Source organism: Dicentrarchus labrax, unplaced genomic scaffold (assembly GCF_905237075.1).
Source record: "Dicentrarchus labrax unplaced genomic scaffold, dlabrax2021, whole genome shotgun sequence".
Classification (NCBI taxonomy): domain Eukaryota; kingdom Metazoa; phylum Chordata; class Actinopteri; family Moronidae; genus Dicentrarchus; species Dicentrarchus labrax.
This window is the reverse complement of record NW_026136720.1, coordinates 24,143,328-24,159,620: the sequence shown is the minus strand read 5'-3', so window position 1 is coordinate 24,159,620 and position 16,293 is coordinate 24,143,328. Positions and strand designations below refer to the sequence as shown.

Below are 16,293 nucleotides of genomic sequence, written 5' to 3'. Positions count from 1 at the left end.
AAATATTCACCAGCTAGCTAGCTACCCAACAACATCCATCAGCCATTTAATGAACATTTTATGTTATTTTGGAAAAACTTAGAATTTAATATCACAGTCCCATTCACACATACAAACATTTATCTTCAACTCAAATAGGTAGTGTACGATGTTGTGAATGAAAGCCTGGGTTCGGAAAGAAAGTTGATAACCAATGTTGTAATACCCTTTATCATTGACTGGGGTTTTCAGTGTTGTTGAACCAGCTATGGCAAAGAAAGCCTGGCTATGTCGAACTTGCTTTGTACTCGCACTGAAGAATCAACAGTAAGAAGCATAAACACTTATTGTTTCTACTGAAAAGACAACCGCTGTTTGAGTGGAAAATCAACGACATCCCAACAACCATCAACAATGTACATTCTCTTCAGTTGTTCTTATGTACTCTTATTCAAACAGACTGCAGCATGGCACCGTCTTGTGAAACATTCCTTTATTATAAATAGATCATTTGTATAAAAAACGGGCATGCTTCAATTCAACCATGGCATTTGGACATTTCACAACCAACAGCTACCGTTCAGTTAGCCAAAAACAGCGACGGACTCATCTCATAATGTAGGTCGACAGACGGACGACATGAGACAAGAATCAGAAATTTTCACAACCACAAGTTTTTTTTTTAAACGTACAATTAGAATAACAACAAATATGGTTGGTCCCCACAATAACTTTTTTTTAATTTCTTTTTGAAGACTTGTTTTATTAGATTTTTTTTGTCTTTCAGGTTACCATCCTCCTGCTTTCATGGTCTCTCAGATGGTTTTGACTTTTTTGGCGCCATTCAGGCCCGTTCCCTGTTTGTGTGTCTGTAAACATAAAAACACCACAGATGTAATGGTTCAGTTTGTCAGGACTTCGTTCTGATCCTTCAGATTGTTCAGAGCACCTCCTTTCTGTCTTGGGCTCTGGTGACATCTCCTTTGAGTCTGACAGAAATCTGCTTGTTAAATGTCCCAGGACGTCCTCGTGTCGAAGGCGTCATTTTTTCACATGGCATGGTTGGTGTAGCTGACATAGGTGTTTTTTGTTGGTGGCACTAAGGAGAGAAAAGCAAACAGCAGTTTGGTAAAATGGCACCCTACTTTCACCTCACTGCATGTTCAAAGGCTGATTTCTGGTCAGTCAACAGATAACCAGGCAGTTACAAGTAATGAATGATATAGAGCTGATCTACTGATCAGCCAAACTAACATTAGGCTAACTATTCTTTAAAGATCTAGCATCCCCGTCAGGACAGACTCATATTTTCGCTGTGCAGAAAGGCTGATTGAGGTAACACAACCTACAAGATTAATGAAAAGTTATCTAAACTCAAATATTCATGCACAATCGGTCCACTAATCAGAAGGTTGGTGATTTTATCCCCGGCTCCTCCTGCTCCATGTTGATGTGTCCTTGAGCAAGATACTGAACCCCAAATTGCTCCTGATGCTGTGCGTGAATGTTAATGAATGGATTAATTTCAATTTATGAGTGTTGCCATCACTGTGTGAATGCGACATGTTCAGTGTGAAAGTGCTTTGAGTGGTCGGAAGACCACAAAAGTGCTATACAAGTACAATCCATTTATCATTTCATGTCGTTCAACTGCACCTGGAGCAAATGGTGATGGTTCAGGTGTCATGTGAGCGTGTGCAACCTCTGTGCATCATCAACCCTTTAGGGGTCCCATGCCCTTGAAAGTGCTCATGTCTAGGAAAGGCATGTAAGTGGGGTGGACCGATCAAATTAGCTGAACTCCTGGGAATGAGGCCAGATTACCCAAAAAATCACAAATGTATTAGAACTACTGGGAGAGGAGTTTCAGACTTGTAGGGAAAAGGGACCTATCTCATTCATCCAGATATTTTGATAGGCTGGGGTAAACCGTTCCCACACTGCCGCCCCCTTGACCTGCAGATAATACTGGCCACTGAACTTAAAATCAATCTTAGAGAGACAAAGTTCCCCAAGGCTGAGCAGGGCGCAATTTGGCCTGGAGGAGTCTCAAAGTTTATTTTTCTTCGAAAGAACTGGAAGGTCACTCTGTAAGGCTAAATAGGTGGCAGTTACCAGAATCAATTATGTGTCTTGTAGCTCAGCTAAGGCTAAGATGGTACATATGCTGTGGGACCATATTAGCTGTTCAGAACGTGAACAAATTCATTGATCTCCTCCTGCGAAGAAGCCAAATTCCCCAGATGTCATTGAGGTACCACAGGGGTAGTTTTGGACACTCTGTGAACACAGACAGTTTCCATTCAGCCATCTTTGCATAGGCAGGGGCAAACTGTTTCCACATGGCCACCCCTGTGACATGAAGGTGATATGGAGGCCCTTGGTTGCCTTACTGTTTATGTATAGGCTTTCCACATCAACTGAAAACATGAAGCAAGGCTATTGAATAACCAGGCTGTAAATCTTGCACACAATGACTGATGAGAGGCCCTGGAGGTATCACAGCTAATCTGGAGTCAGCGGTCTAGACATCACCAAGTGCTGCGAAATCTCCTTGACTTTTATGGGACTGTGTTCAGATAGATATAGAGTGGGTAGACTATGGCCCTAAAGTGATGCACATGGTCTGCAACAATACTCAAGTGGGCTGTGGTGATAAAATTATGCTCAGTTGATATTAAGGGGCCTTATGTGTGGTGAGAAAATGTTCCCCACAGTCTTATGACACCATAGCCGATGATACAAGGCAGTATTCTGTTTCCCATTCAAATTGTAACCTACACTGTACATCAACTGCTGTTCTGACAACTTCACTTCTCTAGTTTTCCTCTCTCTTTCCCATTCACCACTCCTTCTCTCTCTCTTTCTCTTTCTATCTAAAACGTAAAACCAAAAAAGAGCACGTAGGGTCGAGTTAAGGTGTAACGTGGTGGAAAAGCAGGAAATCTGTGGCTGATTGTGTGAATGAATGAACCATATTATTATTTAACCAATTTCCCCTGGGGATCAATAAAGTATTTCTGATTCTGATTCGGATATTAAAGGTAAAGGTAAAATATCCAGCAGGAGTAAATAAGGACTCACAAGCATTTTTATCTCATAGTTAATCCTTGGTGACTTATTTGCCTCACACTGAACACTCTGCAGGATTAAAGAGGAAGTTCTGCCTCGTGTAAGGTTGCGAAAGTAAAACTGATGTGAGAGCTGCTGCTTGTTAGATTAAGCAGATCAGTTCAGTCTCTGATGAGTAAACAATCCGACTCCCACTTTTCTGCTGACGGACCGAGAAGTAGCTTTGAAGTATAACTCTGAGCTGTAAACAGTTCGGCTTCATCATATCTGCTCTCAGATGACATCTAAAGAAACTCAAGTCAACTTCCTGTTAAATCCTCATTACTGCAGAAAGGCTTCACTCCGAGTCTACCTTCATCTCCACGTTGTAGACTTAACAGAGAAACTGACACCCTTCTTCTTTTAGTACCTTTGTTCAGAGAATAATTAACAGTATTTACTATAAACTGTCTTTTTCTTGTTTATCAATACTTGCTGGCTGACTGTAAAGTCTTCTAAGGTATCTTAAAATAGCAGTCCCTCATGGAGGAAAATCTATAGTTTCCTATAAAAATACACTATATGGCCAAAATTATGTGGACACCCATTCTCATCAGTTCAGCTGCCTCCAACACTCTCATTGCTGCATCAAATCAAGCACACAGCCATGTAATATCCACGGACAAACATCTGAGGTAGAATGGATCAATGCACTGTGATAAGACACCATCTTTCCTAGTCTGTTTGTCAATTTTCTGCCCTGCCAGAACTGTAAGTGCACTGTAAGTCCTGCCTTTTCTTTTATAGTTGTCTTACATTTTTACTGTGGAGCGCTTTGTAACTTTGTTGAGATAACTGCTATACTGAGTTTGATTACTATAATAAAATGATGTTAAATTCACTAAACTAAACTAAATTACTGTTCGGATTTCAGAGACCTGGTTGCACCATACTAGTACGTGGTAACAGGCCCGTCCCAACTCACCGCTGGCCTCCACACCCTCGCACAGCTCTGTCTTCACCTCGCCGTTGGGCCGCTCAGCTGCCAGCTGTGACAGCTTGCTGGTCATGGTTGCGGCAGTGACAATGGCCTTGAAACTGCGTTTGCGTTTGGGGACATTCTGCTCGGGGTGGAAGATGATGATGTAGACCTTCGGCATGTAGAGCATGCCCAGAGAGACAGAGGCGCTGAGGCTGAGGGAGACGGTCAGCGTGGCCGTCTGGATGTACATCTGAGGAGAAAAACCGAGGAGGGAAAGAGTTACAGGATGGCGACAGGTGCACTGAGATTCAGAAAGACAGTTGGATAACAATTTTTTTATCTTTATCTTTACTTTAACAATAATGATCATAACCTCAACTTCACTGTTTACCTTCTGTTAACTGTCTTATATGATGTGAAAGAAACCGCAAAAGGTTTTCACATTGACTTAATGAAAATTTTAATATGCAGAAATGTTATAATCATGACATCAAATGAGAAATGCCATCTGGTCTCAAATAATGAAAAATGTTTTGTGCACTCAAATTGCGTACAGGTTCCTTCGGCACTAGTGGTGCTATGGAGCAATATTTTGATGAGTAGGTCTCTGTTTGTATGCCGTGCATGTGCGCAGGCAATTTGTTGTTTTTTGCTGAGCGACATTCAGTGGTGGTAATGTGCAATTTGCCAACAAACACAAGAAAGAAGAAGACTGTACATTTTCAAAATTCGTCTTTGAAAATATTTTCTGGAAGGAAGAGAATAGATTTAACATGTTCGTTAGACCTTGAGGATACAGTGAATGTAAACAGGACTTCTTACTTGAAGCCTCCCTTTAAATGGTTTCTGTGAATTACTAATTCCATCCATCAAATTATAAATTTCATGTCCTCAAGTTATTATTTTCTGAAATTAAATTCAGGCTGTGTAATTACTAATTCACGCCATGAAAATAATCATTCATGCCCTCAAACACTCCACTCAGTCCCCCTCCACTCAAAAATAAGTTTTTCATTCTTGTACATACACTTGGATGTTTGAGCTTTGGAATGATGTATAAAGGATGTTTTTAAATGCATATGCTAAGAGTGGAAAGCATGATTTGTGACATTGCAAATAGTTTGTCAGTAGTCAGTCATAGTACAGTTTGCAACTTATACAGTGTGATGTAGAAACTTGAAGCCACCAGTGTAAATCCACTGAGAATGGACTTTACAGTGAAGGAGGAGACATCTTGTGTCAGCAGGAAAACTTATTCATAGATAATGGAAATGATTTAAGGGGAAACAAGTTACTAGTGTCACGACTAGTGTTACTCTAAATATACTTAATTATACTGAATTAATAAATGTTAATGAAGAGTGAGATGAAGATGAAATGTTTTAGTCAAACTTCTTCACTTGTTTAAGGGATGTCAAAGCTAAGTCTGAGTGCACCTTCCTAACTGGCTGGAGTAGAAGCAACACCTTTAGTAACTTTAGGAAGAGTGAAGAATACATTTTTAATATATATATTGGGCTTTTTATTGCCTGTAATCGATAGTAGTGACAGTAAAGGGAGGAGAGAGAGGAGATGACACACAGCAAAGGGCCACAGGACAGATTTAAACCCATGGCCACTGCAGCAAGGACTCAGCCTTGGTACACGAGGCTCTACCAGGTGAGCTTTCTGGGCGCCCCGTAACTGATAAATATATCAGAAAAAAGAACTTTTCATTTAGTTGTATCATGTACAAAGATCTTGGTCTCATGACTCAAATATCTGTCATTGAACTGTTTTCTCTCTGCTGAAACTGAAACTACTTCTCACTTCACTACATGCAGATAAAATGTGATGATCTGAACAGGAGGATTTACTTAAATCATGGTCTGAAGGACTAAACTCAGCAGTAATAATTCCATCAGCCTTCATTAAACCAACAGATGGTCGACTGCTCGGTTCATTAACTGGAATCAATCTAGTGACTCGTGTTTGTGGCTGATAATTTTGTCTGCTCAGGCTGATACTTTGGCTCATAACCAGCCGTCGTTAAGAGTTTTTACTCTCCAGCTGACTGGTAGAAAAGTGCTGAATATTGGGCTGCTGTTTCCTGTTGTGGCGTAGTGACAGATGCGTTTGGATCTGTTTACTTAGCTGTTTTTTGATCACGGCTACTGCTAATGAAACTCAACACAGTTTTCACATTAAAAGCCTATCAGTAAACGGAGAGATTATGCCCTTTGAGCCACTGGAATGCTTTTAATGTGAAACATATGCTTGAAGTGATAAGTTTCACTGACAGGAGCTTAACAGTGATCACAAAAATGGTAAAGTGGGAGCTACTGGAAATTAGTATAATCAGAACTTCTTACTAACTACTTTTTACTAACATATACAACCATTAGCTGTACCCACTAGGTAGGTTAAGGTCACAGGGGGATGTAGCCTATTCCAGCTGACATTGGAGAAGAGGTGGGGTACACCCTGGACAAGTCTCCAGTCAATCACAGGGCTATGTCAAGTCGCCAATTAATCTTTGGAAGAACCATCAAATATACAGCGAGGGAAATAAGAAATAAAGGCCTGCCTCAAATATAATCCTGTTTCAATAGAAGGCCTGGTTCTGTCTGCAGCGGCGGTAAATACAACAATTGACATGAACTAGAAGTAAAAAACCTTACACACTGGGGGAAAAAAATCAGGAATTTTAAGGAAGTAATTTTAACAGTAATACTGAACGAAGAGGGCTCTTGCAGTTGGACCTCCGATCTCATCATTAACTGTGAGCTGAATAAATGTTTTCAGTAGTGGATTGTTTAACTGTTGGAGCTCTATCATGTGAGCAGCTGGACGATCATTAACTGATAATCTATGTCTTTAAAAGGGATCAACAACAGAGCAGAGAAACACCACAACTCTCCCTCTCTCTCTCTCTCCACATATCAGTTTGACAGATGAGCCTGAACGCATCATTAGGCTCCTTGCTGTATTTATGAGCCAATACGAGACTATTGATTCTCTGTGTTGTTATCTTTGTCTGCAGTTTGCTGTGAAGGCTCTCAAGAGTAACTTCGCGTCTTTAGTGACAGGAGGACACATTTACAGACTTTATCCACAGTAACACAGATCCCAAACCCTGAGTGGACTGCAATATAACTCACTTTATAGTCACAATACCAAACAACATCAACACCATTGCAACACCTGAGTTTTCAAAATTATAATAATAAATTAGGTTAAATAAATATTTACTGTAATGGTTGGATGCATATTATATTCCATTTCTGACAATAGAGTTAATTGTTAATTGTTAAACAACTGGACCTTTAAAATAACTTCAACTGTCATCAAATGAGACAGCATGTAACCAGGCAACCATAAGACTGAATTTTAGGTGCAAAACACTATATTTAACTGTATAAAAAGCCATGAGGAGTGGATTGCCTCTAAAATTTCCAGATGTTTCCAGACTCTTCCAGGATAAGCACGTGTCCACTAGAGATGGATCGAAAAAAGAGTTTGTAGTCTGAAAATAAAGTCAGTAACTTCTTAAATGCAGCAGTAAATAATAATTTTGTTTTTATTATCAATAAATACATACTGAGCTGGGACAGAACCAGAATGAGACGCAGCTGCATCCACATGGATGTTGTTGGTAAAAGGCCAAGAGCACCTGTGTGCTTTCAGTTGTGACAGGAAGCATTAAAATGTTGTTTGTATTCTCTCTCGTCACCACCGTTGATGTTGATAAAACTTGTTTCGGGGTGAAAACCAACCGTTTGCTGCAGCAGAAGGAAACATCAACTAAGCGTTATCAGAGATTCAAGCTCAACCACACACACACACACACACACACACACACAAACACTCACACACACACACACACACACACACACACACACACACACACACACACACACACACAGCATGCAGAGCTCAACCAGGCAGAACAAACCTCTGTTTCCTCTCCCCACCCTCCAGCATCTGTCACAACACACCTGTGCACACGGTCCCACACAACTCCGCCTACCGCCACCACTGCTCAGAGACCACCCGTGTTGCCATGGCAACCACCTCACGTAAGTCAACGCCCGGGTTAATGGTCCTCTGACTGAGTGTCAAACCGACAGCGGGGAATCCTCCATGGGGCTCCGCTCAGCCACCAGCACGGAGAAGAAGGAGAGCAAGGAAGGAAACGTGGCGACAGATGGCGAGTTTCCCCCCAAGAGCCCAAAACAACGACGCTGGTAATTCCAACGACACATCAAGGAATCATTATGAAAATGTATGATAGACAGCGAAGCATAAACTCATTTGTGGGCCTGAGAGAAAAAACAAGCTCTGAAGTGATTTATGCGGCCTCTCCGACACAAGCTGTTATTACAAAACCAACACCATGAACAGTGTGAAGGTCAGAGGGGCAGCATTACATGTTTCAGAAAAGAGTAAAGGAGAAAGTGCTGGAAGGCCAACCACTCATTCTTATAAAGCAAAGTCATATATATCCCAATCTGAATACTTCTTTCTTACCATCCTAACACGGGAGCAGACAGGGAGTAAATTTTTCTCATGGGCCTTTACAGTCTGTACAGTATACGACACCATCTGTCCTGACACCCTCAACTCAAATAGGGAAAAACTCCCCCAAAAAACTGAAAGAAACCTCAGAATGAGCAACAGAGGAGAGCTCCCTCACCCACGACAGACGAAAATGCAATAGATGTCATGCACAGAATAGACAAAAATTTTGATGACAAGAATAAAGATATGTATAAAATGTAAAACATGGTATAGTCCATATTCCTCACTATGAGGCTGATACTTGTTGTTTTGAGTGAAATGCCTCAACACCTATTAGATGGTCTGCCATGAAATGTGATACATACAGTCTTACCCTCCGTAGGAAGAAGTCATAGCTCTGGTGTTAGTGGTTCCCAGTGTGTGAGACGAATTGGCGAAAATGAGTTTAGAAAAATAATAATAAACATGCAATATGTACGTATAGTACAGTTAATGCTGCATATGTATGTTGACAAATCCATAACTGGCATGGTGGAGGATAGCATAGCATTTCCAAACTTCACATTCGGGAATCAGTAAGTGGAACTGAAAAAAGCATATTTCTTAAAAACTCCCCAGTTCTTACAAATTTGGAACCAGTTCCAATACCGAAAGACATACTGAGCAAACAAAGACAGCAAAGACATGGATTATTAATATTTCTTTTGGGGAAATGTGTCTACAATGATTCACACAACATCCAGAATATTTCCATCTGATGAAAAAGTCTTCACTCGGTGTAAGAATCATCAAACTTTTAAATCCTCTGAAGGGGGAAGTTTATGAAGGTTGGGGAGGTTAATGGAGGGCTTAATCCTGTGACTATACAGCTCCGTCTCTGTGACCTGGACGACACCTTCCTGTCTGATCAAAGCAGAGTTGGTTTAAAGCTCAGACTGCGGAAGTCTGATCTGAGAGTAGCTGAGGCCCAAGTGAAAGTGGAGCAGCAGTTCATTAATCAGAACGTCAGCAGCAGGCTGCAAGTCAGAAGAGTTCAGGTGGATGAACAGACAGGAGTAAGTGCACATACAAAATCATAAAGTACTACCAAGAACAATTGTGACCCTGATGTTACTGGACATTGGACAGGTTTTCCATCTACTGACCTAATATGGCACTGGGTTCATGGATAAACATCAACATCAACTCTTTGCTGTGTCACTGTTCTTAAACTTGGAGAAATAACTTTCAAGATCATTTCTATATTTTGTGTGAGCATCTATGCAATCCCACTATCAGCACATACTGTTCTTTGTTGAAACCTCCAGTACAGGCAGATCCAATTATGAGGCAAAGAATCTGGATGTTCCTGCTGTTTCAATGTCCATCAACTAGAATTTGTTGGAATGAACCTAAAGCTATAAACCCCTTTAAACTGCAGCTTTATCAAGTTAGTTAGAAAAAATAAATTACTTTAGGTTTGTTAACCCAGCCTTATAACCCAGCAGGGCTTTCTGATTCTGGCCTGGGGTCTTGTCCCAGTTGGACATGCCTTAGAGACCTCCACAGTGAGGTGTACAGGAGCAGCCGTTACACCCCGAAGTCCTCCTGTATGTCTGAGTTGTGTCATTCCAATTGAGAGTGAATGTTATAAAATTGCTGCTCTTCTGCTGAGCTGAAATGCGTAGGTGACAGGAAATAGGACAATAGTGTACCTTGACGACTGTGCACTGCCTCCTGTCAGGCTGCCACCTGTATACGCTGCCCTAAAGGGTAAGACCAGCCACCCTGTGAAGACACTAATTTGACCTTCTTTTCCCTGAAATCTCACGATCAGCCAAAGCTCATGACCATAGGTGAGGGTTGGGATGTATAGCTTGGTTCAATGCCAACACCACTGATGCCACGCATTTTGAGCATCTGAAGTTGCGATGGTATTAGGTCATGTCTTATGTTGGCATATACGTTATGTTGTTGTATTGTTGCCTGTCTAGAGCTGCAACAATTAGTTGATTATTCCATTAGTCATATGAAATAAATTAATCTGCAACCAGTTTGAAAGTTGATCAGTCATGTATGTCCCTTTTACGCAAAAATGTAAATATTTGATGATTCCAGGTTCTCAAATGTGAGAATGTGCAGCTTTTATTTATTAGTCATTATAGTAAACTGGATATTTTTGGAAAAATCAAGATAAATCATTTAATGACATCACCTTGTATATTTTGATCCTGTATTTTTCACTGTACGTTTTATAGACAAATATTCGGCAGATAAATCACCAAAGAAAATGACCGCAGTTGTCTGCTTTTTGTTTTGCACAAATGAAAGTGAATGAATGGATGTCTAAAAATAATTAATTTCATATAAAAAAAAAACCTGCCCTGATTGAGTCCAACAAGTTGTCACAATGGGAATTTAACCCCCATCTTGACCCAGAATAAAACACTATTCACTAGCAAACCCAGTAAGAGGTTGTCTAATGTTTATTGCACACACTGAAAAAGTTTCAGGTTTTGTAGACATTAGGATTCAGTATGTTCCTGTTCATCTGTTCCTCTGCTGTAAACTGGTAATATGATTCTTCATTTGGCCAAGAGCGACCTTTCCCCTCAAGATGAAAAAACAAAAATGCTGCTTAAACGACAGCTATAGATGGCAGGCAATAAAACTGGGGTTGGTATTGACTTTCTCTCCACAACTCTAAGGCTCATGAAGAAGATAAGCAGCGGCGCAGAACTAATCGCTGTTCTCACACACAGTTTTTATAAAGAGAAGCAGAATAAATAAACCACAAAACATTGCAGTGAGCTCTGTGGTTCGTCGCGTGTCATGGTCGTCTCTTTTGGCTAGAGTGAAGACTTTCAGTTTAAGTGTGAAGACGGGCCTTACGGCGGCCTGTACAGACAATTACAGACTTAAGACTGTCATAACATGATCTAATCTATACAAAGAGTATCTTAATACTTGCATATCCAGCATAAATAGATTATTGTATTACCTGCAGCCACACAATTGACTCTGGTGCAGCTTTATGTGCTACTTTGTGCTTTTAGTTTATTAAAAAAGCTTCTTTGTTTGTAATATAGTGAAGATTTTAATGTATTTTACCTACCTATTGGACAAAAGCATGTGCTGAAAACTATGTAATGATTTTGACTAACCATAAGTATTTTCACATATATATTTATTCTTCCCTGGCAGAAATGGGTTTGGGTATGTTCTGTATCAATATGTGGCAACTGATTTAAGCAACAAACTTAATTTAGAATTTCATTTATCTATTTATACTTTAATAATATGAAGAAGAACACCTTGTTGTCAAAATAATCTGGAGACATAGATCCTTATGTTTAAATAAATCACAATGATTCATTTGTTTTAATTTAGGCAAATCACCTCCAATAGGGGGGTGAGTGACAAGGAGTTCAAAGAGATGGTGCATTGAGTCAGCACTAATTTACACTCATTGCAGGATTCACCTTAAAGGAACAATCCAAAGCTGTTTAATTCATATCTAGTCTTTTCAAGTTATATTGTGTGGTTTGTAAAATCGCTGGTTATTACATTTGGAGATATAAGCTAAATGTGTTAGGGAGGAGTGAAGCATATCTTTGTGTGATTTTTATTCTCCTAGATAAATCCTGGCTGTACACGCAGATAATAACACTAATAATAGCATCGTTAGCATATTAATATGATAAAGTAGCTCATCAGTGGAGGTCAGAGGGGTTGCATTCCCGGGAGGAGCTGCTGTGGGTGGAAGCTGCATGTTAATCTTCTCTGGGATCCTTCGGCTGAATATCAAAGCCTGGTTCATTATGTATGGAGGCAGTGTGACTCTCTCCCAGCGGCCCTGACTCCTCTCTGTCTACCTGTGAATGTGAACGCCTCCTCAGGCAGCCAGTGCTGCGTTCAGGGCCCAGCATCTCTGATGTGCTTATTAGTAGTTCTCCGGCTTCTCTCTCTGTTGGCCTCAGCTGTTGTAGCCGGCGCGTGGTCGAGCACTGCTGCTACTGTAAATGTCAGCGAGTGACGGCCCTGCTCTGGATTCACAACCTGACATTAAAGATCAGCTGATTAGTTCAGGTTCACCACGTTTTAGATGAGGTCTAATTATCCTTGGATCTATTTCGGACTGGATGTATTTTCAGATTAGGTCTCTTTTTTTGAAATTTAATCCATGCACCTCAGAGGTCAGTTTTGGACTGGGTTGAATATGTGCAGACCTCCGTTTTATGTTCAGAGCAGTGGCCAACAGAGACAGAGTTTGAGGTTGAGCAAACAGAGCTGCATGTAACTGACTATCAAAAAAGCATTTAGTGTGTTGGTGATGTTTGCTGATTGAAAGCAAAGATTAATTTGACTGATCGTTTTAAACCAGTTAGTGAATATTTTACCAAATAGTAGCTACTTACACAATTATTGGCTCAATCCACAAAAAGACATACTGCTTGGCAATGTGGTGAGAGTCTGACAAAGTGGCAGAGGAGTGTATGATGAGTTAATTGTACTCAACAGGGTGACAGAAACTCTCTGCTGTCATCTTCATCGACTGGACGTACAACCTCCTGTACAAATGAAGATCTGTAGCGGACAGTGATCAATAAATGCTCTGTTTCAGAGCAGCGTTTTTAATAAGCCATTTTAATTGAGACCTTTATTAAATCACTCTCTCTCTCACGAAGTGACACAGAGGAGAGGAGGTTTAGCAGCAAGATTGGCTTTGGATGTTTTACATTAGCAGCCTCTCCACCAAAACCATAACTGAAATTGTAGCAGATGAAACACGTATCTGTGTTCACAGCTTTACTATTAGGTAGGTAATTAGCAGAAACAGAGAGCTATTTGCTTCTACATATTTACATGTTTCCTGTAAAAACAGGCTGCTAGGGAGGGACTAGGTTGGAAGGTGTCAACATTCCAGTGAAGACAGCAAGACCCGGGACACCAAGACCAATGGTGTCAGTCTGACAGTGCCAAGGTGGTTTTCTTGCCAGGTATGACTATGCCAGCTATCTGTCCATTAGGAAACTGTAAATCACAGAGTTGAAGCTGAATAGCTAGAGGGCTGAAGGATCAGAGGAAAAAAATGAAAATATTCCTTCATAAAATATTATCCAGTTTCACTAAAATCAGTGAATAAAGTGATAAAGTTGTGCTTTTGTACAGTATTCAGTGAGGCCCGGCCATTATAGATGTATGTAATGTAACACTCGGTTCTGGCGGCGTCATAAACGAGAAAGTTGGACAAATGAATGCCCCCGAGTGCAGGATGAGTCACATTAACTAACTTTTTATTGCTTTTTTATTGCTCAAACTCTAAAATACCATTAAAGAATACCCTAAAGTACAGTCCTTGTTGGCCCAGATACTGGTTTATATGTAACGTATAGCACGAGACAAATGTGATAAAAACACTTAAAAATTAATTTTGACCCCCTGGGGATTATTCTCCTCTTCTAACCTATAGTATGGTATGTCCTCTGCAATAACTTACAAAATACCCTCTAAGGGCTTCCTTTATCACAACCAGTGTGCCTCACATGCAGCTGCGACTGGACACACACGCACACCTCAACACACTCGTTGCTGGATGCTGAATGTCTGATGTTTGAGCCTTAATGTAATGCTTCCTTAAACTCAGTGGGCCTTCCAAAAGACAAAGGTGAAAATATTCATTGAGAAACGCTTAAAGGTCTTTGTTTGTTGGCCCAGACCTTTTTGAAGGTGGAAACAGGAAGCTGTGTCTGATAATTATTGGAACTTTCTGAAACAGACAAACCAACAATGGCCCCTATTGTACGCCATCGTTATGCAGTTGTATGGAGGTGTGAAAGGAGGCAGGGTTTGAATGTCACTTCTTTTCTCAGTCTTGACACAATAACGTCTATCACTTTTCATTTGAACAACAACAGGAGAGGGAGAAAGACTGTGGGAAAGTATGCACTCTTATAATTGTTTGCATGATTCATGACGTCAAGACTTTCAAAGACGAACAAAAGACACAGAGTTGTTGGAGAGAGATCAGACAGGCAGTGGGATGCAACCAGGAGGAGGCAGCAGGGTTTTCCGACCAGCAGTGTGGACATTCAGAACAGGTAGAAACACTTTTCCCTTGGACCTCATGAGAATAGCGAAAGAGGACGGTAATAATACAAGAAAACTCAATTTAAGAAAGAGGGAGAGAGAGGAGGAGGAACTAATATAAGAGAGGAGAGAGAATGTGCAGCCACACGCTGGTCCCAGCGGTGAGTTGGAGAGTTGATGGCGGCTGCACTCCTTGCGTTACTGTGCATGAAAGCTTCACAAGTAAAAACACAAGTGACAGCTGACTGAAACAAAGAATCAGAATGATGCTCAATAAAGCCGATACCAATAAGCAAAAACAATGCCCTGATTGGCTCAGATACCAACCTTTGAGTTTAGAAAGCTTGAAACTATATGTAAAAGTCCTTAAATAACTAGCTTAAAATAGGCAAAATGTACATAAATCAAAATGCTTATGATGCAGAATGGCCAGACTGATAAATGATTGTATTATATTATATGATTAATATTAATTAATAATAATATTTCCAATTCATTAACATTTAAGCAGAATTTTGATGTTCCTGAGGGTGGAGCTAATTGGAACTACTGTATACTGTTGGGTTGTTTATTCAAACAGCTTTCATCATATTTCAGTAACTCCTGGTGCGTTTCGTGGGTCAAATATCTGCAAAGTAACCAGAAACTCCAGCTGTCAGATAAATGTCATGGAGTAAAAATGAACAATATTTGCATCTGAAATGTAATGGAGAGTAGGGAGAATGTAGCAGAAAAGGCAAAATGCATCACTTTCCAACACTGGCTTTCATTGAGCTGTTAAAGCTGTAAACAGGCGACAAACCAAGGAAGATGATTTCATCCACAGCAATCAATAACCTCTTTAATATCAATAATAATCTCAATCAGTGAAAGGCTGAGAATAACTATGAGGGTGCCTTAGTGTGCCTTGGGGCCTGAAATCGCTAAATCTGCATTTTTAGAGCTTGATGTGATCAAAGGGAAGAAATGCTCAACTCCACACCAACCCTCCGCAACCCTCTTAAACCATCTGATTCATTTAAAATGAAAGTTTAGTCTCAAAAGTTACATTTATCTGTAAACTTCCCTCTTCTTTTTAGAGTCAGGAAAGCAGTGACGCACAAAACTGGAACAGATGAGCAGAAGAAGAAGAAGTATAACCCTTGTTGACAAAATGATACCGTTTTTACTTTCAGCTTTACAGTCACTGGATGTCAGAGAAATGATGATGATGAAACTCCAGGAAATTATTTTGCTCCAAAGAGGATATATAACATTGTGGAGTGAAACTTTTCTGATAGATGAAAAAAAAAACAGTCAAATAAATCTGGAGGAGTCTGGCAGAGAGACGAAGAGCTCTGAGAGGAAAGTAAAAATGTTTCTGAATAATTCACCAGAGAGTCTAAAAAGTTTGGAACTACTAGGAGTGTTTTGCCCAAGACATGCCACAGTTAAATATTAGTAACAGGCTGTTAATACAAGAGGGGGGACAAAACAACACCTCATGGACTAAGGCCCAGATTCCACCTGTATTAACCTGTGATCTATATCTGGATATTTTATCTGGATAACGAAAAACACACATTAAAAGGACCAGAGGGTAGAATTTAGATGCATCTAGCAGTGAAGTTGCAGACTGCAACCATTTGAGCACAGTTTGGCGTGTAGGAGAAACTACGGTGGCCACGAAACTTGCGAAAAATGTGAAAGGCTCCACCTAGAGCCAGTGTTTG

The 16,293-nt window shown here is 40.3% G+C and overlaps 1 protein-coding gene across 1 annotated transcript in view; it reads right to left on the bottom strand.

Moving 5' to 3' along the window:
- Window positions 1-455: 455 nt before the first annotated feature.
- The window catches only part of LOC127353890 (metabotropic glutamate receptor 8-like), a 129,620-nt gene continuing 113,782 nt past the window's right edge, over window positions 456-16,293 (bottom strand). Inside the window, exons 10-11 of the mRNA XM_051383485.1 lie at window positions 4,016-4,262; window positions 456-1,078 (exon numbers count right to left, since the gene is read on the bottom strand). Of these exons, the coding sequence (XP_051239445.1) occupies window positions 1,029-1,078; window positions 4,016-4,262 (297 nt within the window). The 3' untranslated portion in view covers window positions 456-1,028. The remainder of the gene's footprint in view (window positions 1,079-4,015; window positions 4,263-16,293) is intronic.